At 35.8% G+C, this 14,216-nt stretch overlaps 1 protein-coding gene across 1 annotated transcript; it reads left to right on the forward strand.

Annotated features, from left to right (window-relative positions):
- The first annotated feature begins 144 nt into the window (after nt 1–144).
- Nucleotides 145–10,745, forward strand: LOC109086769 (LIM domain kinase 1-like). Its single transcript, XM_042711136.1, has 15 exons — nt 145–449; nt 2,122–2,260; nt 3,452–3,561; nt 3,667–3,834; nt 4,881–4,980; nt 5,066–5,242; nt 5,497–5,679; nt 5,770–5,856; nt 5,937–6,068; nt 6,178–6,237; nt 8,094–8,159; nt 8,244–8,403; nt 8,504–8,559; nt 8,646–8,803; nt 8,891–10,745. Exons 1-15 carry the CDS (start codon nt 400–402, stop codon nt 9,072–9,074), a joined length of 1,830 nt encoding a protein of 609 aa, XP_042567070.1. The 5' UTR covers nt 145–399; the 3' UTR covers nt 9,075–10,745.
- The last annotated feature ends 3,471 nt before the right edge of the window (nt 10,746–14,216 follow it).

Here is a 14,216-nt window from a genome sequence, read left to right on the forward strand (position 1 = left end):
AGATCCTTTCATAATTTTTCTTGCATGAATGCACTTACACAAACCCTCCCTTCATGAAGGAGGGGGATTTAAATGCATGTCTCTGCCCGGTCATGTAGTTCATGAGGGCTATCAGCAGGTGACACTGGTCGGGTAACTCTATATCCTCTGACAGTATGCATTCTTTCTGCAGACTAAAGCAGAAGAAGGTGGGCTAAAGTTAGGAGGAGTGGGAGGGATTTGTGTCTCTTTTCAGACACTTGGCAGGAAGCAGTATAGCAAAGCTCAGTGCTGCATATGCTGATATGAAAGACAATCTGAGTCTGTTTGTAGCAGTTTTGTCCTCTCCTCCAACTTTACTCCACCCCTGAAATGAGTGGGAGACAGTAAGAAATCCACTAGAGCTTTACTACTGCTGCTATGCTCAAGTCTGGTCAGGACCTGTATTGCCGGAGAGGAGGGAAGGCAAGGTAAGTCGAATTGGACTTGTTTTGTTTACTAGTTTACCTCTTCTCTTAAGTTTTAATGTCTAATATCTTTATTTTCCTTCGTTTCTTGTAAAAAGGCTCACAGTTGTGTTTTTTCTTGCTGGTACACGCCCTTGTATGTACATTTCTTGTAAAAGCAAAAACAGGAACTTATTTGTCAACAGTCTACTTTAAGATTGCCAGGAGATAACATAATTATTGGACTTTGTTCAATTCAAGCTTATACTTTGTTACTGTATCCTCTAGATGTGTAGAAAATTTTGGTCTTGTTAGCTGTGTTGAGACCCTTTTTGCATCATCAACATAAGCAGAATAGTTTTTGTGTATATGTCAATTCTGAAAGAGAATTCAGACTTTGTTTGTTTCACAACAGTTCTGTTCACTCCCACTTCTCTACTGAGAATCTGGTTCACCAAATTGATGCAGGGCGTTAATGACATTAGCATTTAGGTAGGCTTTTGCATGTGTTCATTACCATGACAGGCAAACTTATGATATATGAGTTTGTACTAAATCCTGTCTGTTATAAATTGTTACTATCAGACTAGTGGATGAAATGTGCAAAAGCATATTTAATCTGGCCTAGAGGCATATAAAGTATACCCAAATTTTACTTATCTTAAAGTACTGTCAAATTCTCAGTTCAAAGTCAAAGTATCTAGTCAAAATGCTCTTGAATTAAAGCAAAAGCGCTTCACATTCAGCTGAACTTGACATAATAAATTGAAAACATTTAAAATTAACTGTTGAAGAGACTTTGACATTATGCTCAAATTATGCTTTGACAGATGATCAAACCTTTTAAAGAAACAATTTACCAAATTTTGAACTTTTAATTCTGAAGCAGATTATTTTATTATTGTGTACAGTTTAATATTTATTTGTTTATAAATAACTCAAGTTTGTCAAAGATGAATGAGCCTAGTTGACCAGCCAGTTTACTGAAATTGATTTCATTCAGAAAATTAAATTTGTGGAGATTTGATAGTTGATATTTATTTATTTAGTTAGTTAGTTATCCATCCATTTAGTTATTTAACGTGAGAAAAGGTTATAGTAATAAAATGTAATCTGAGTAAAAGTGCAAGTATTCAGTTTCAGTAACACTCAAGTTTGTACAGTATTGTACAATACTGTACTTTCACCATGTCAACCACTGCATTGAACAACACTTTCTTGTTATTCTGCTTTTCTGCTCTTTGTTTGCTAGTGTTTAAGACTCCATAATGTGTGTGGTTTCGTGTGTGTGTGTGTGTGTGTGTGTGTGTGTGTGTGTACACGTGTGTGTTTGTGTGTATAATGTGCATGTGTTTCCATGAAAGAGCTGTATTTTATTGAATGGAAGGATGGAAGAGCAGATAACCACCAGCTGTGGAACACATGACAGGCATCCTGCTCAGATGTAGCAGGAAAGAAAACTCCCCTGGATCTCGCATTTTATTTTATACATTGAATCTTACTCTAACTGTAGATAAGGATCTGATCAGATACATGACACAGTAAATTTAGTGAAGTGATGAACTAAGCCCAAAACTTTATTGCAACACCCCTTTGACTTTTGTGAAATCTGCGATAAATTTAATACAATATAAATTCTATATGTAATTTTATGTAAATTACATGTCATTTTTTCCTATCTCTCTCTCTGTGTTAGGTGTAGTGTATGTAATTCTGTTCTTTCTCACTGGTACTATGAAAGAGATGGACAGTTCTTCTGTAAGAAAGACTACTGGTCACGATTTGGGGAGCAATGCTACGGCTGCTCAGAATCTATTACCACCGGCCTCATTATGGTAAGAACACAACTTTGACAAATCAACTCATAAACATTAGAAATGTGTGATTAGATGTGGAGGGGAACTTTTAAGTAAAACAAACTTGATACTCAATATATAGGTACATAGGCTGAAAAAAAATAGGTTTAGGATTTAATTCAAGCAAATTCCACAAATAATAATAATTTTAAAAAAGTATTTAACACATTGAATTAAACATGAAATTTTTAATTCAATCAAATTCCACAAATAATAATAATTTTAAAAAAGTATTTAACACATTGAATTAAACATGAAATTTTAAAAAAAAATCTCGTTTATTATGAATATATAACACGTGTCCAACAGCGACACCCGCAGGTAATATTACAGCGGAGGCTTGCCTGACCTTCAGTCCACTCGTTTTTATAGTAAGTCCATAGACTTACAACAGAGACCCCTAAGCATGCTGTGGAAAAGAATCTCTGAACATAAGTTGTAATATATAAAATAGAATATATACACACACACACACACACACACACACACATATGAAGTGAAGTAACGTCTGGCCACTAAGTATGGGGACCCATACTTGGAATTTGTGCTCTGCATTTAACACATCCAAGTGCACACACACCATGAACACACACCCGGAGCAGTGGGCAGCCATATTGCTGCGGCGACCAGGGAGCAGTTGGGGGTTCGGTGCCTTGCTCAAGGGTCTCACTTCAGTCATGGTACTGAGGATGAAACAGAGTGGTGGTCATTCACTCCCCCCACCGACAAATCCGCAACCTTTGGGGTTATCAGCTGCTGTAAATAGTGGCTAGAAAGCAGCATGGCCATCTCAACAACATCCAAATCTGTAATTTCATATGTTTTAAAAGATACTGACTAATCATCAGGTGTGAACCTAGTGGATTCATGGATAAATGCATTCCTTTAGTAGACGGCACAATTAACAATGCACTCACTAAACAACAAAAGTAGTTGATCTTTCTTATCTTGATTTGGAGGTTTTTTTTGTTTTGTCACCGTTTCCTGCTGTAACCTAAGGGCAGATAACCCCTCCCACTCGCTTCCTTCCATTGTGCTGTTTCACTTCTGTAGAATGATGTCATCCACCCTGTCCAACCTCAACACCTCTCTTACTGTTTCATCTGAATTCAAGAAAAACTGTACTGGACAATAATAGTCTAACTTTGCCTCTTCCTTTCATCTCCGCAGGTGGCTGGGAAGCATACATACCATCCAGAGTGTTTTCTCTGTGAAAGCTGTGGCATGTTTATTGGAGATGGTGATGCTTTCATTTCAGTGGATTTTACCAATTTATACTGGTCAGTTTTGTAAAAACATTTTACTACTTGCTAATCTTGTGATTATTTTGATGGAAGATTAATTCGGTTTTGTCAGGTTTAATGAGTTTTCTTCTTCTCTCATAGTGGACAATGTGGACACGAGGTGGTGTCGATGCAGCACTCAGAAGCTAAATGTTTACGGCTTCCTCATATAATGACATCAATGTCATTTCCTCCTTCTGCTGAAAGCAGGAGAGGTTTATCCTTCACAGTGGAGCAGAAGGATGCAGGCCCTTTGATCATCATATCTCAGTAAGTTGTCAGTATAGACAAGGTGGAGCAGAAGGATGCAGGCCCTTTGATCATCATATCTCAGTAAGTTGTCAGTATAGACACAGTTACACCTGAGCAAAAATCAATAAATTTTAGTTTTACATTCATTTAAAAATGTAGCTACTTCAATTAACTATAGCCTACTGTTTTCCCCCTAAAATTATTTTGTTTTTCAGATATTATTTTCACAACATGAGCAGACCTGAAGTCACATAACGTTGATCCATTGTTGGAGATACAAGCGCGCACTTTGAGAATCAATTGGAATAGTCTGTCCAGAACCATTAGTCGGTAAAATTGAGCATCAGAATTGACATATTTGTTTTTTAAGGGAGTAAAAATGAAGTGTGGAATGTCAGTGAAGGCATGCACCAAACCCTTTTAGTCACAGTATCAGCAGTGAAGGAGAGTGCTGGATTTTCGGTTTGATTCGTAACTCACTTGAAGAAGTTCAGGCAAATACAAACCCACATACTACGAACATCATCCTAATTGCAGAAATGTGGCAAAACATCTCTGGAGAGACTCATATTATTAAATTCGAAAGTGCTTTCCATATTTGGGAAACATAGGCTACATTTGTGAACGCACATTTTCCCAATGTCGCGCGTCAACGAATAAGCCCGTCGATCTTTCAGACTGCAATTTACAATCGCAACTTCATTGTGCTGTTACTCCTTTCGAGCCGAATTCACAAAATGGTCAGCTCCCGACAGCATCAGGTGTTTTTTATGGGGAGTTTTTTATTAATTTTTTAGTAATCGATTAATAAAAATAGCTCATAATATTTAGGCTATAGCATTATAAATCATTGTATTTGACGTAATATGTAAATGATATGCGGGCGGCCCGCGAGACTTGCACATGGACCATAGTGCGGCCCGTTGGAAAAAAAGGTTCTTTTGCTTTGATCATCATATCTCAGTAGGTTGTATAGTTTGGAAACAGTTATGACTTATATTAAATTAATTTGTCCAATGATTGTTTTATTTACTGTGACTTTTTTCCCCCTAAAAAATTCACAGACTGGATATGCACAACCTGAGCCCTGAAGTTAAGCCTTTGATCCATAGCAAGATAGGATATAGATATGGAATTTCTGTCCAGAACATTCCACTCAGTGAGGTCAGTCCCATACCTCAGATAAGATTAAATAATGACGACACATCTCATTTCACCATTGCCCTTTTTGTTTTGTCCTATTTAACAGATAGATCTGGTGATTCACGATACAGAGCACTGGTTCATTTTTGTAATATTTTTTCCTAAAGAACTCGCAAAACAAGAAGACTTGTCTGGCCTACTGGGAGAAGAACGGGAGCATCCTGGAAAACTAGGTTTCTTTCCCTTTCCCAGCAACAGACGAATAAGCCCTCGATCCAAAAGCATCAATGTTATGGCACTATAAGAAGTTAGGTACATGTATACTACACTGAAAACAAAATGCTTTTTCTTGTTTTTGTTAGGTAGGTAAAAAATTATACTGTGAAAAAAAAGATTTTTTTTCTTTTTTTTTTTTTTTTATATAAATATAGACTGCAAAGATAATATAAAAAAAGCAATGATATTAGAAATTTTTGGGATAATATAAAAAGCACCAAATAATAAAAAAGGTCATATTTCTGTCGTGCTCTTACTAACGTTATTCGTTTTTCTTTGTCTGCAGGGCAACGACATGCTGCACTTCTTTCCCAGAGAAGAGACATTAATCGATCAGAGTCTCTGCGTTTTGACCCTAATGACAAAAAACAACGTATCTTCCGACCCTCAGACCTAATATATGGGGAAGTTTTAGGAAAAGGTTGTTTTGGACAAGCCATAAAGGTAAAGCAATGAGTCTGAATGATCCCAATGAGTCACACTTGAGATCACAGACTGACAGTTCGGAATTAACTGCCTCCTTTGGGTTGTTAGGTGACACATTCGGAAACAGGCGAGGTCATGGTGATTAAGGAACTTCTTCAATTCGATGAAGATACCCAGAAGACATTCCTGAAAGAGGTTTGTTGTAGTCTTTTTCTTTCTCAGACCACTAAGAAGCAAATGGATTGTTTACTAATCAAAACTTTTTTTGGCTCCAGGTCAAAGTAATGAGATGCCTAGAACATCCTAATGTCTTAAAGTTTATCGGCATTCTCTACAAAGACAAACGGTTGAACCTGATCTCTGAGTATGTGCAAGGAGGAACGCTGACGGACACCATCCAGAAAATGGTTTGGTTTTTTACTCTTTATTGGATTTCATTGCATTAAGTCCATATATGGTCCATATATGCTGTTATGATTCTGAGTGTGTAAACTCATTTTTTTTGTCATAATTTAGGACAGGGATCACCCTTGGAAACTTAAAGTGAGCTATGCCAAGGACATTGCTGCTGGAATGGTAAGTAATGAAGAGCAATAAGTTTTTGCAGAATAATAGAGTTGAAATGTAAAGAAAACATGTAGTTTTAAGTCTACAAGCAGTTTTTACTATCCAACAATGCCAAAAAAGATGGAATCATTACATCAGATCTCCACTCTCTTTCCTAATTCCTTAATGCAAAGACATGTCTTGACAGGGAATATGAATCTGAAACTAAATTTAGTTAGCATCTAAATATGAAAGTATGTACAGGTGCATCTCAATAAATTTGAATGTCGTGGAAAAGTTCATTTATTTCAGTTTTTTTTATAATGTTTTTAAATTTGTGTATTAAGTAAATTTCAATGCACACAGACTGAAGTAGTTTAAGTCTTTGGTTCTTTTAATTGTGATGATTTTGGCTCACATTTAACAAAAACCCAAGTCTCAACAAATTAGAATATGGTGACATGCCAATCAGCTAATCAACTCAAAACACCTGCAAAGGTTTCCTGAGCCTTCAAAATGGTCTCTCAGTTTGGTTCACGAGGCTACACAATCATGGGGCAGCTGCTGATCTGACAGTTGTCCAGAAGACAATCATTGACACTTTTCACAAGGAAGCGTAAGCCAGAAACATTCATTGCCAAAGAAGCTGGCTGTTCACAGAGTGCTGTATCCAAGCATGTTAACAGAAAGTTGAGTGGAAGGAAAAAGTGTGGAAGAAAAAGATGCAAAACCAACCGAGAGAACCACAGCCTTATGAGGATTGTCAAGAAAAATCGATTCAAGAATTTGAGTGAACTTCACAAGGAATGGACTGAGGCTGGGGTCAAGGCATCAAGAGCCACCACACACAGACGTGTCAAGGAATTTGGCTACAGTTGTCGTATTCCTCCTGTTAAGCCACTCCTGAACCACAGACAACGTCAGAGGCGTCTTACCTGGGCTAAGGAGAAGAAGAAACTGGGACTGTTGCCCAGTGGTCCAAAGTCCTCTTTTCAGATGAGAGCAAGTTTTGTATTTCATTTGGAAACCAAAGGTCCTAGAGTCTGGAGGAAGGGTGGAGAAGCTCATAGCCCAAGTTGCTTGAAGTCCAGTGTTAAGTTTCCACAGTCTGTGATGATTTGGGGTGCGATTTCATCTGCTGGTAATGGTCCATTTTGTTTTTTGAAAATCAAAGTCACTGCATCCGTTTACCAAGACATTTTGGAGCACTTCATGCAGATGCTGATTTTCCAGCAGGATTTGGCACCTGCCCACACTGCCAAAAGCACCAAAAGTTGGTTAAATGACCATGGTGTTGGTGTGCTTGGAGATTGAGAGAGCTTGAGAGAATTAACCCAGATAGAATCTATGGGGTATTGTCAAGAGGAAAATGAGAAACAAGAGACCAAAAAATGCAGATGAGCTGAAGGCCACTGTCAAGAAAACGTGGGCTTCCATACCACCTCAGCAGTGCCACAAAACTGATCTCCTCCATGCCACGCTGAATTGAGGCAGTAATTAAAGCAAAAGGAGCCCCTAGCAAGTATTGAGTACATTAAATTATGAGTACATGTACATACTTTCCAGAAGGCCAACAATTCACTTAAATTGTTTTTTTTTTGTATTATTATTGGTCTTATGAAGTTTTCTAATTTGTTGAGATTTGGATTGGTGGGTTTTTGTTAAATGCGAGCCAAAATCGTCACAATTAAAAGAACCAAAGACTTAAACTATTCAGTCTGTGTGCATTGAATTTATTTAATACACAAGTTTCACAATTTGAGTTGAATTACTGAAATAAATGAACTTTTCCAAGACATTCTTATTTATTGAGATGCACCTGCATGTGTAGACTGTATTATAATGGCAAATCTTTTTTTCAAAAAAATGTTGTCTTTCCAACCCAGGCTTACCTACATTCAATGAATGTCATTCATCGGGATCTAAACTCGCACAACTGCTTTGTCCAAAAGGTCAGAATACATCTCAGTACTCATAAACGTAGATCATGTCTTCAACTGACCTAAATTGTGTGACAATACTGGTTTTCCTCACAGAACCAAACAGTGGTAGTTGCTGACTTTGGTTTAGCCCAGCTTGTAAAGGAAGAAAAGAGCTCCTCTCCTGGACAACTGTCAAAACTGAACAAGCTTGGTCGTAAAAAACGGTATATGGCGGTGGGCAACCCCTACTGGATGGCACCAGAAATGCTAAATGGTAAGCCATATGAATTATCAATCAAAGACTGATAATGTGGAATGACCATTTTGCAGTTTTGTGATTTTTTTTTTTTGTACATATTATTTCTTTCCTGCAGGAAAAGTCTACGATGAACGTGTTGACATTTTCTCATTCGGGATTGTTGTTTGTGAGGTAAACTTATATATTTCTCTACTTTTAGTCATATTTTTTATTTAAATATAATTGAACATACGGTATATGTATATTCCTCATGACAGATTATTGGAAGAGTATATGCCGATCCAGATTACCTTCCTCGCACGCAGGACTTTGGACTGAATGTGAATGAATTCCTGGAGCGCTACATGGCCAAAGATTGCCCTGCAGCTTTCTTTCCCATTGCGGTTCTGTGTTGTGCCTTGGAGGCTGAGAAACGGTGATTGTCATTTACAAATCATAACCCTACCACAAACAAAATATCATTTGCTAAAACATTTGTTTTTTTCCCTATTTCTTTCTATAGTCCCAGTTTTGCTAAATTAGAGGAGTGGCTCGAGAACTTGCTGATGCACATGGAGATTAGACTTCATCTGATGTCAGAACTGGATCAAATCCGCCAAGAGTTTTGGGAGAACCACAGCCAGTCAAAACAAACTTATGGGATACCTTCGAAACAGACGGAGGACTCAGCCTTAGGCAGAAGCTGAGAATTCATGTGATCTGTAGGCGGTTGCATAAAATGCTTAGAGTAGTCTTACAAGTTAGTCTGATTGGTTTTATATATATATATATATATATATATATATATATATATATATATATATATATATATATATATATATACACACACATTAAAGTCTGTTACATTAAAACCGATTTTCTATTTTGAATAAAAATAAGTCTTATTACTCTTTGCTAACTGCTAGTTGGTCAGACTAGGGGCGAATTCCAAATGGCTTTTTTACGCCCTTGAAGAGGGCACTTTGGGAAGGGGACACCATTTAAGCGTGTTCCAAACAAAAGTGAACAATTAAATCCATTCACGAAGGGCCCTTCCAGAAATCTGTTAGCGAAGGGAACATGCCATCCCTTACCAAAAAGTAGTATACTTCAAGTTTATTTTATTAAGTATACTTAAGTAAAGTTCAAGTATATTTAGACTTTTTGTAAGTATAAGTCAAGTATACTTAAATGTTATTTTAAGTATATTTCTGAGGAGTACATAAAGCCCATTTCTGAGAAGTACATAAAAAGTAAATTAAAAGCATACTTTCCTATTTTTAGTTTAAAAGAAGTATACTAATAGCACACTTGAATAAACTTCTTTTTCGTAAGGGATGGTCACTTCACGGAAGTGATTTTCTGTTTGTGATCATGTGATCTTCGTTAGGAGATCTTGTGATGCATTTTAAAGTGAAGTTGGGGTTGATTTTGACTTCACATACAAACTTAAGTAGAATAGGCTAATTAAAATTGTCTTTAATACTAAATATTTTTTGTCAGTGATAGAAATATGATTTAAAACAATGGTGCAAGCAAGTTTAAGCAAGAATAGTTTAAAAAAGTCTAATGGTAAATCAGACACAATTAGATAATATTTGAATAAAATAATATGAAGAAATATTTATTTGCAACAGCTGATGAAATGCTTAATGCTGCATGCACACGCAGCTTTGTCAGGGTAACATTTGGTCAGTCATTTCCTTCACCAAGGGAGTTCCAAACACTTATACAAGCCAGTAATGCACACTTCTGTTTGGAATTTGGTTTGGTTCTTAAGACACAATCTTAACACAGAGGCTAAGGTTATGCAACTGGCCCTAGATCATCAAATTCTCAGATAATTACAGTGACCCATTTAAAAAATGTATGAATGTAGTTAGGTCTAAATACTTTTCTGAGCCATTTTTTGCAGTGACCTTTACTTTTTGTCTACATTTTTATTTTTTATTTAATACTTAATTTTGTCTTTAATTCATTACAATCAATGTCATTTGATTTCATGTTTTTATGTAATGCAAAGACATTTTGTACAATGTAATGCACTTTTTGTACAAGTGTCCAAATACATTTTGTGGTCACAAGGTTCCGGTTGTACAGTCTGCTGCAATCATTTTGTACTATTTGTACTGATGTTCTCAGACACAAAGGTGCTATTGTTCTAGAGAACAGTATTATAAATGTAAGCTAAATAGCCTTAATGCTTTACAAAATGTATATTTAGCATAATATTTTTTAGCAGATGTTATGTTTAAATTGCTTGTTGCTTGTCTCTAAGTACTATTGTAGTCTTTATTATTATTATGATGTATGCCTAAGTGTGTTACACGTGTCAGATACTGTGAAACTCAAAATAAAGCTCGATCTGATGAAACGAATAAATGTCATGTGTTCATTTGATTTAATTTGAGTCATGATGCAGTTTAATGGTTTAGTTCAGTCACTGAAACAGATCCGTCTTAACAAGTAGGAAATAGGGTAATACTTTTTTCATAGATTTACTATTATTTTACACATTTAAAACTGTCTGTTGGATATTTTACAGTTTTTTTTTTTTCAACTGTAATTGTAACAATGAATGAGCTGGTTGTGGAGAGGTCATCGCTTTACTCATTTTTTTAGGCAAATTATTTATCAACAGCAGATAAGCATAATGGATAACCACGGTTAGTATTTATTCATATCAATACACTTTCGTTATGTAATAACGGTGTGTTTCACTGATTTAACCGATTTCCCAGGACATTTTCATTGCTGGTCCATTCCTGGGAATCGGTAACATTTCAGCTTGGAATATATATATTTTTTCAACTAGATTACATACTATTAGCCTAATTTTCTAAATACTCCACATTAGCCACGTCAAAACGCCAATAAATCATATTTACGGTCACTTGCCGCCACCTACTGGTGGTTTAGTTTCGTGTTTAAAAGTATCATTAAAAATATTATTCTTTCCAACGTGTATATTATATAAATTAACACATATAATACAACATATACAAATATATATATTTACTGAAACCATGACTATTTTATATATTTTCTTAATTAAAATTATTAATAAATTAAGCAAATATCTCAAACCTGTCACAAGTTTACATCCCTGAAACAATGAGAAATATACATATTTGTGAAGGGGTTGAGCATGACAGGGTCGTTTTTGCTCTTCATGGAGTTTAGGAGAGTATAATATATTGCAACAATAAAATAAGTACATTCATAAGTACACTCATGGGTTAAAATAAAATGTTAAAAAAATAATAAGTTTACATCTTAATTTTATGTGATGGGGTTAAGTTGTTAAGCTTGACCGTACCCTCCCTGTCTACAATAGGACAAAACCTCAAAAATATGAATAAAATGTACGATACTACTTACCATTTTCTGCATCACCACTAAAGAGGTCCAAGAGACCTGAATGATATCATTTCTGGTAAATGATGTCACATATGGGTGGAGTCTAAATTATTATGGGTGTTGAATGGTTAGCGTGACTGGGTTGAGTTCAGACTGAGGGACATGACTTTAAAGTCTGTTAATAAAATATCTAGCATTTTTTAGAAAAATATTTTAAAGAAAAGCACAAATAAATGCTTACATTATTGCCAAAAATTATAGACACTGTGCACATTTTGTAAGTCAGTGAAGTGCCTCAGGAACATGACAAAATGCTTGGTGTAAGAAAGAAGACATAGCCTAATTACTATATTTAAATAACCAATGTACGGTTCCCAGAAGACCCAGAAATGAAGTAAAACATGAATATGAATTTTTATATTACCCTGAGTTCCCTGACTGACGTATGCACTGTAGTCAAATAAATAGAAGCGAACGTGAAAGGAAAATAAGCATTCATCACTAGGGTCTCTCACAAACATAAAAACTCTAAAGTCTCACAGCATCTATTAAATATCCACAATGTCTGTTAAACATCCACTATAGGTTTACACGTTGAGGACATTGACCTTCAAGGTAACATCTGTCAAATTTTTGGTTATTTTTTAGCAGTAAATTGCTGTTGTTGTAGAGAAATGTGCAATATGTTTGCTATATACAGTAAGTGTTGTCTTGGAAATTACTTTCTAAAATGAATTATTATTGTTAATTATTTGTCTATTTCCCATGCCACATCATCTTTTCAGGAATATCTGCCCTAGTTGGGGTGATAGGTTTTATATTTCATACATAGTTTTCAAAAAGGTTTAGAGAAAAGTACAAATTTAGTTTACACAAGCTGCCAATCATCACATTTAGTCACATTCTGCCTTTTTTGCTAGTTTTCCATAGCACTGGATGACTCTGGAACAGAGAGTTTCCTCAGGGGTCCTGACACTTCTCTTTGTGACTCCACTCAAGAAGAGGACAAAGATGAAAGTATCCATTCCTCTCAAACATTAGGCTCATCCAATTCTCTGTCTGAAGAAAAGACTCATCCCGCTAATGACAAATCACCTCTTAGACCCAAGAGTCCTGCAGGGGGCCGCTTTGACCCCCATGATTTTTAGAGGTACTGTAACATGCTGCACACCTGGTCCTTCAGTAGCCAATGTGTGATGGAGTCTCTTATGTTTATGCATTTATTTGATCACAAATACAGTAAAAACTGTAATATTGTTAAACTTTAAAAACATGTGTGATGTGATATACTGTATTCAAACTAGATTATTTTTCACTGTCCCTCCCAGAAATATGTTGGCATTGTGACACTGCCAAACTAAGCCCAACATAAAGCAGTAAAAAGGGGATTTGAGTTCAATCTGATGTTTGTCGGTAAGTGACATATACCATAAATATACACACACAATGCCATTTTTGAAAGAAGACTCGTATGCCCATAAAGGCTGCAGTTATTTGATAAAAAAAAAAAAAAAAAAAAAAAAAAATTAAACAGTAACATTGTGAAAAAAATATTACAATTTAAAACAACTGTTTTGTAAAATGTTTTTTTTTTTTTCCTGTGATGGCAAAGTTTAACTTTCAGTGTCACATGATTGTATTATATACTATATTGCTCTTTCTTACCTTTTTATAATCTGAAGAACATTCTTTCGCCACAAAGCACCATTTGTGCAACAGAAAGGTTCTTCAGATGTTAAAGGCTCTTTATTGAACCATTTAGACAAAAAGGTTCTTCTATGGCATTGTGAAGCATCTTTATGCAACCTCACAGACTATTACACATCCTGCTTTTAGATTGATCTTTGTTGGTCGACCATTTCTGGGGAGGGTAACTTGAATTTCCTCTATTTGTACACAATCTGTCTAACTGTGGATTTGTGGAGTCCAAACTCTTTTCCAGCCTGATGAGCAACAGCAACTCTTTTTCTGAGGTCCTCAGATTGTTCGTGCCATGATTCACTTCTACAAACATGATCAGATTTTGTTACATCCCTGTTCTCTAAATAAAACCGGGCACACACTGACACCTGATAATCATCCCACTTATTGAAAACACCTCCGAACAGATGGACATTATATGGACAGATATATTATTTTATGTTTAGGTGAGTCTGGCTTAGGCAAATCCACTCTCGTCAACAGCCTTTTCCTCACAAACCTCTATATAGACAGATGCATGCCTGATGTTTCAGGTAAACCTAACATTATTGAACAACATTTATTATTGAATTATTGGGTTCCTATCATGGCTGTCACGGAACTTAATCTAGAAAAATATACAACTTCACCTCATAAATACGAATGTAAATTAAATCTTTTTTGTTAGTTGTAAGTCAACTACCCTTAAAAAAGTGCAAATTAAAGTAATTTTAAAGCAGAAACCATTGAACTGCTGTGTGTTGGGTTATGTAGCAAACTGACGAATAATTGTTATCTCATGATCCTGC

The sequence above is a fragment of the Cyprinus carpio genome, chromosome A21, assembly GCF_018340385.1.
Source record: "Cyprinus carpio isolate SPL01 chromosome A21, ASM1834038v1, whole genome shotgun sequence".
Classification (NCBI taxonomy): Eukaryota; Metazoa; Chordata; class Actinopteri; order Cypriniformes; family Cyprinidae; genus Cyprinus; species Cyprinus carpio.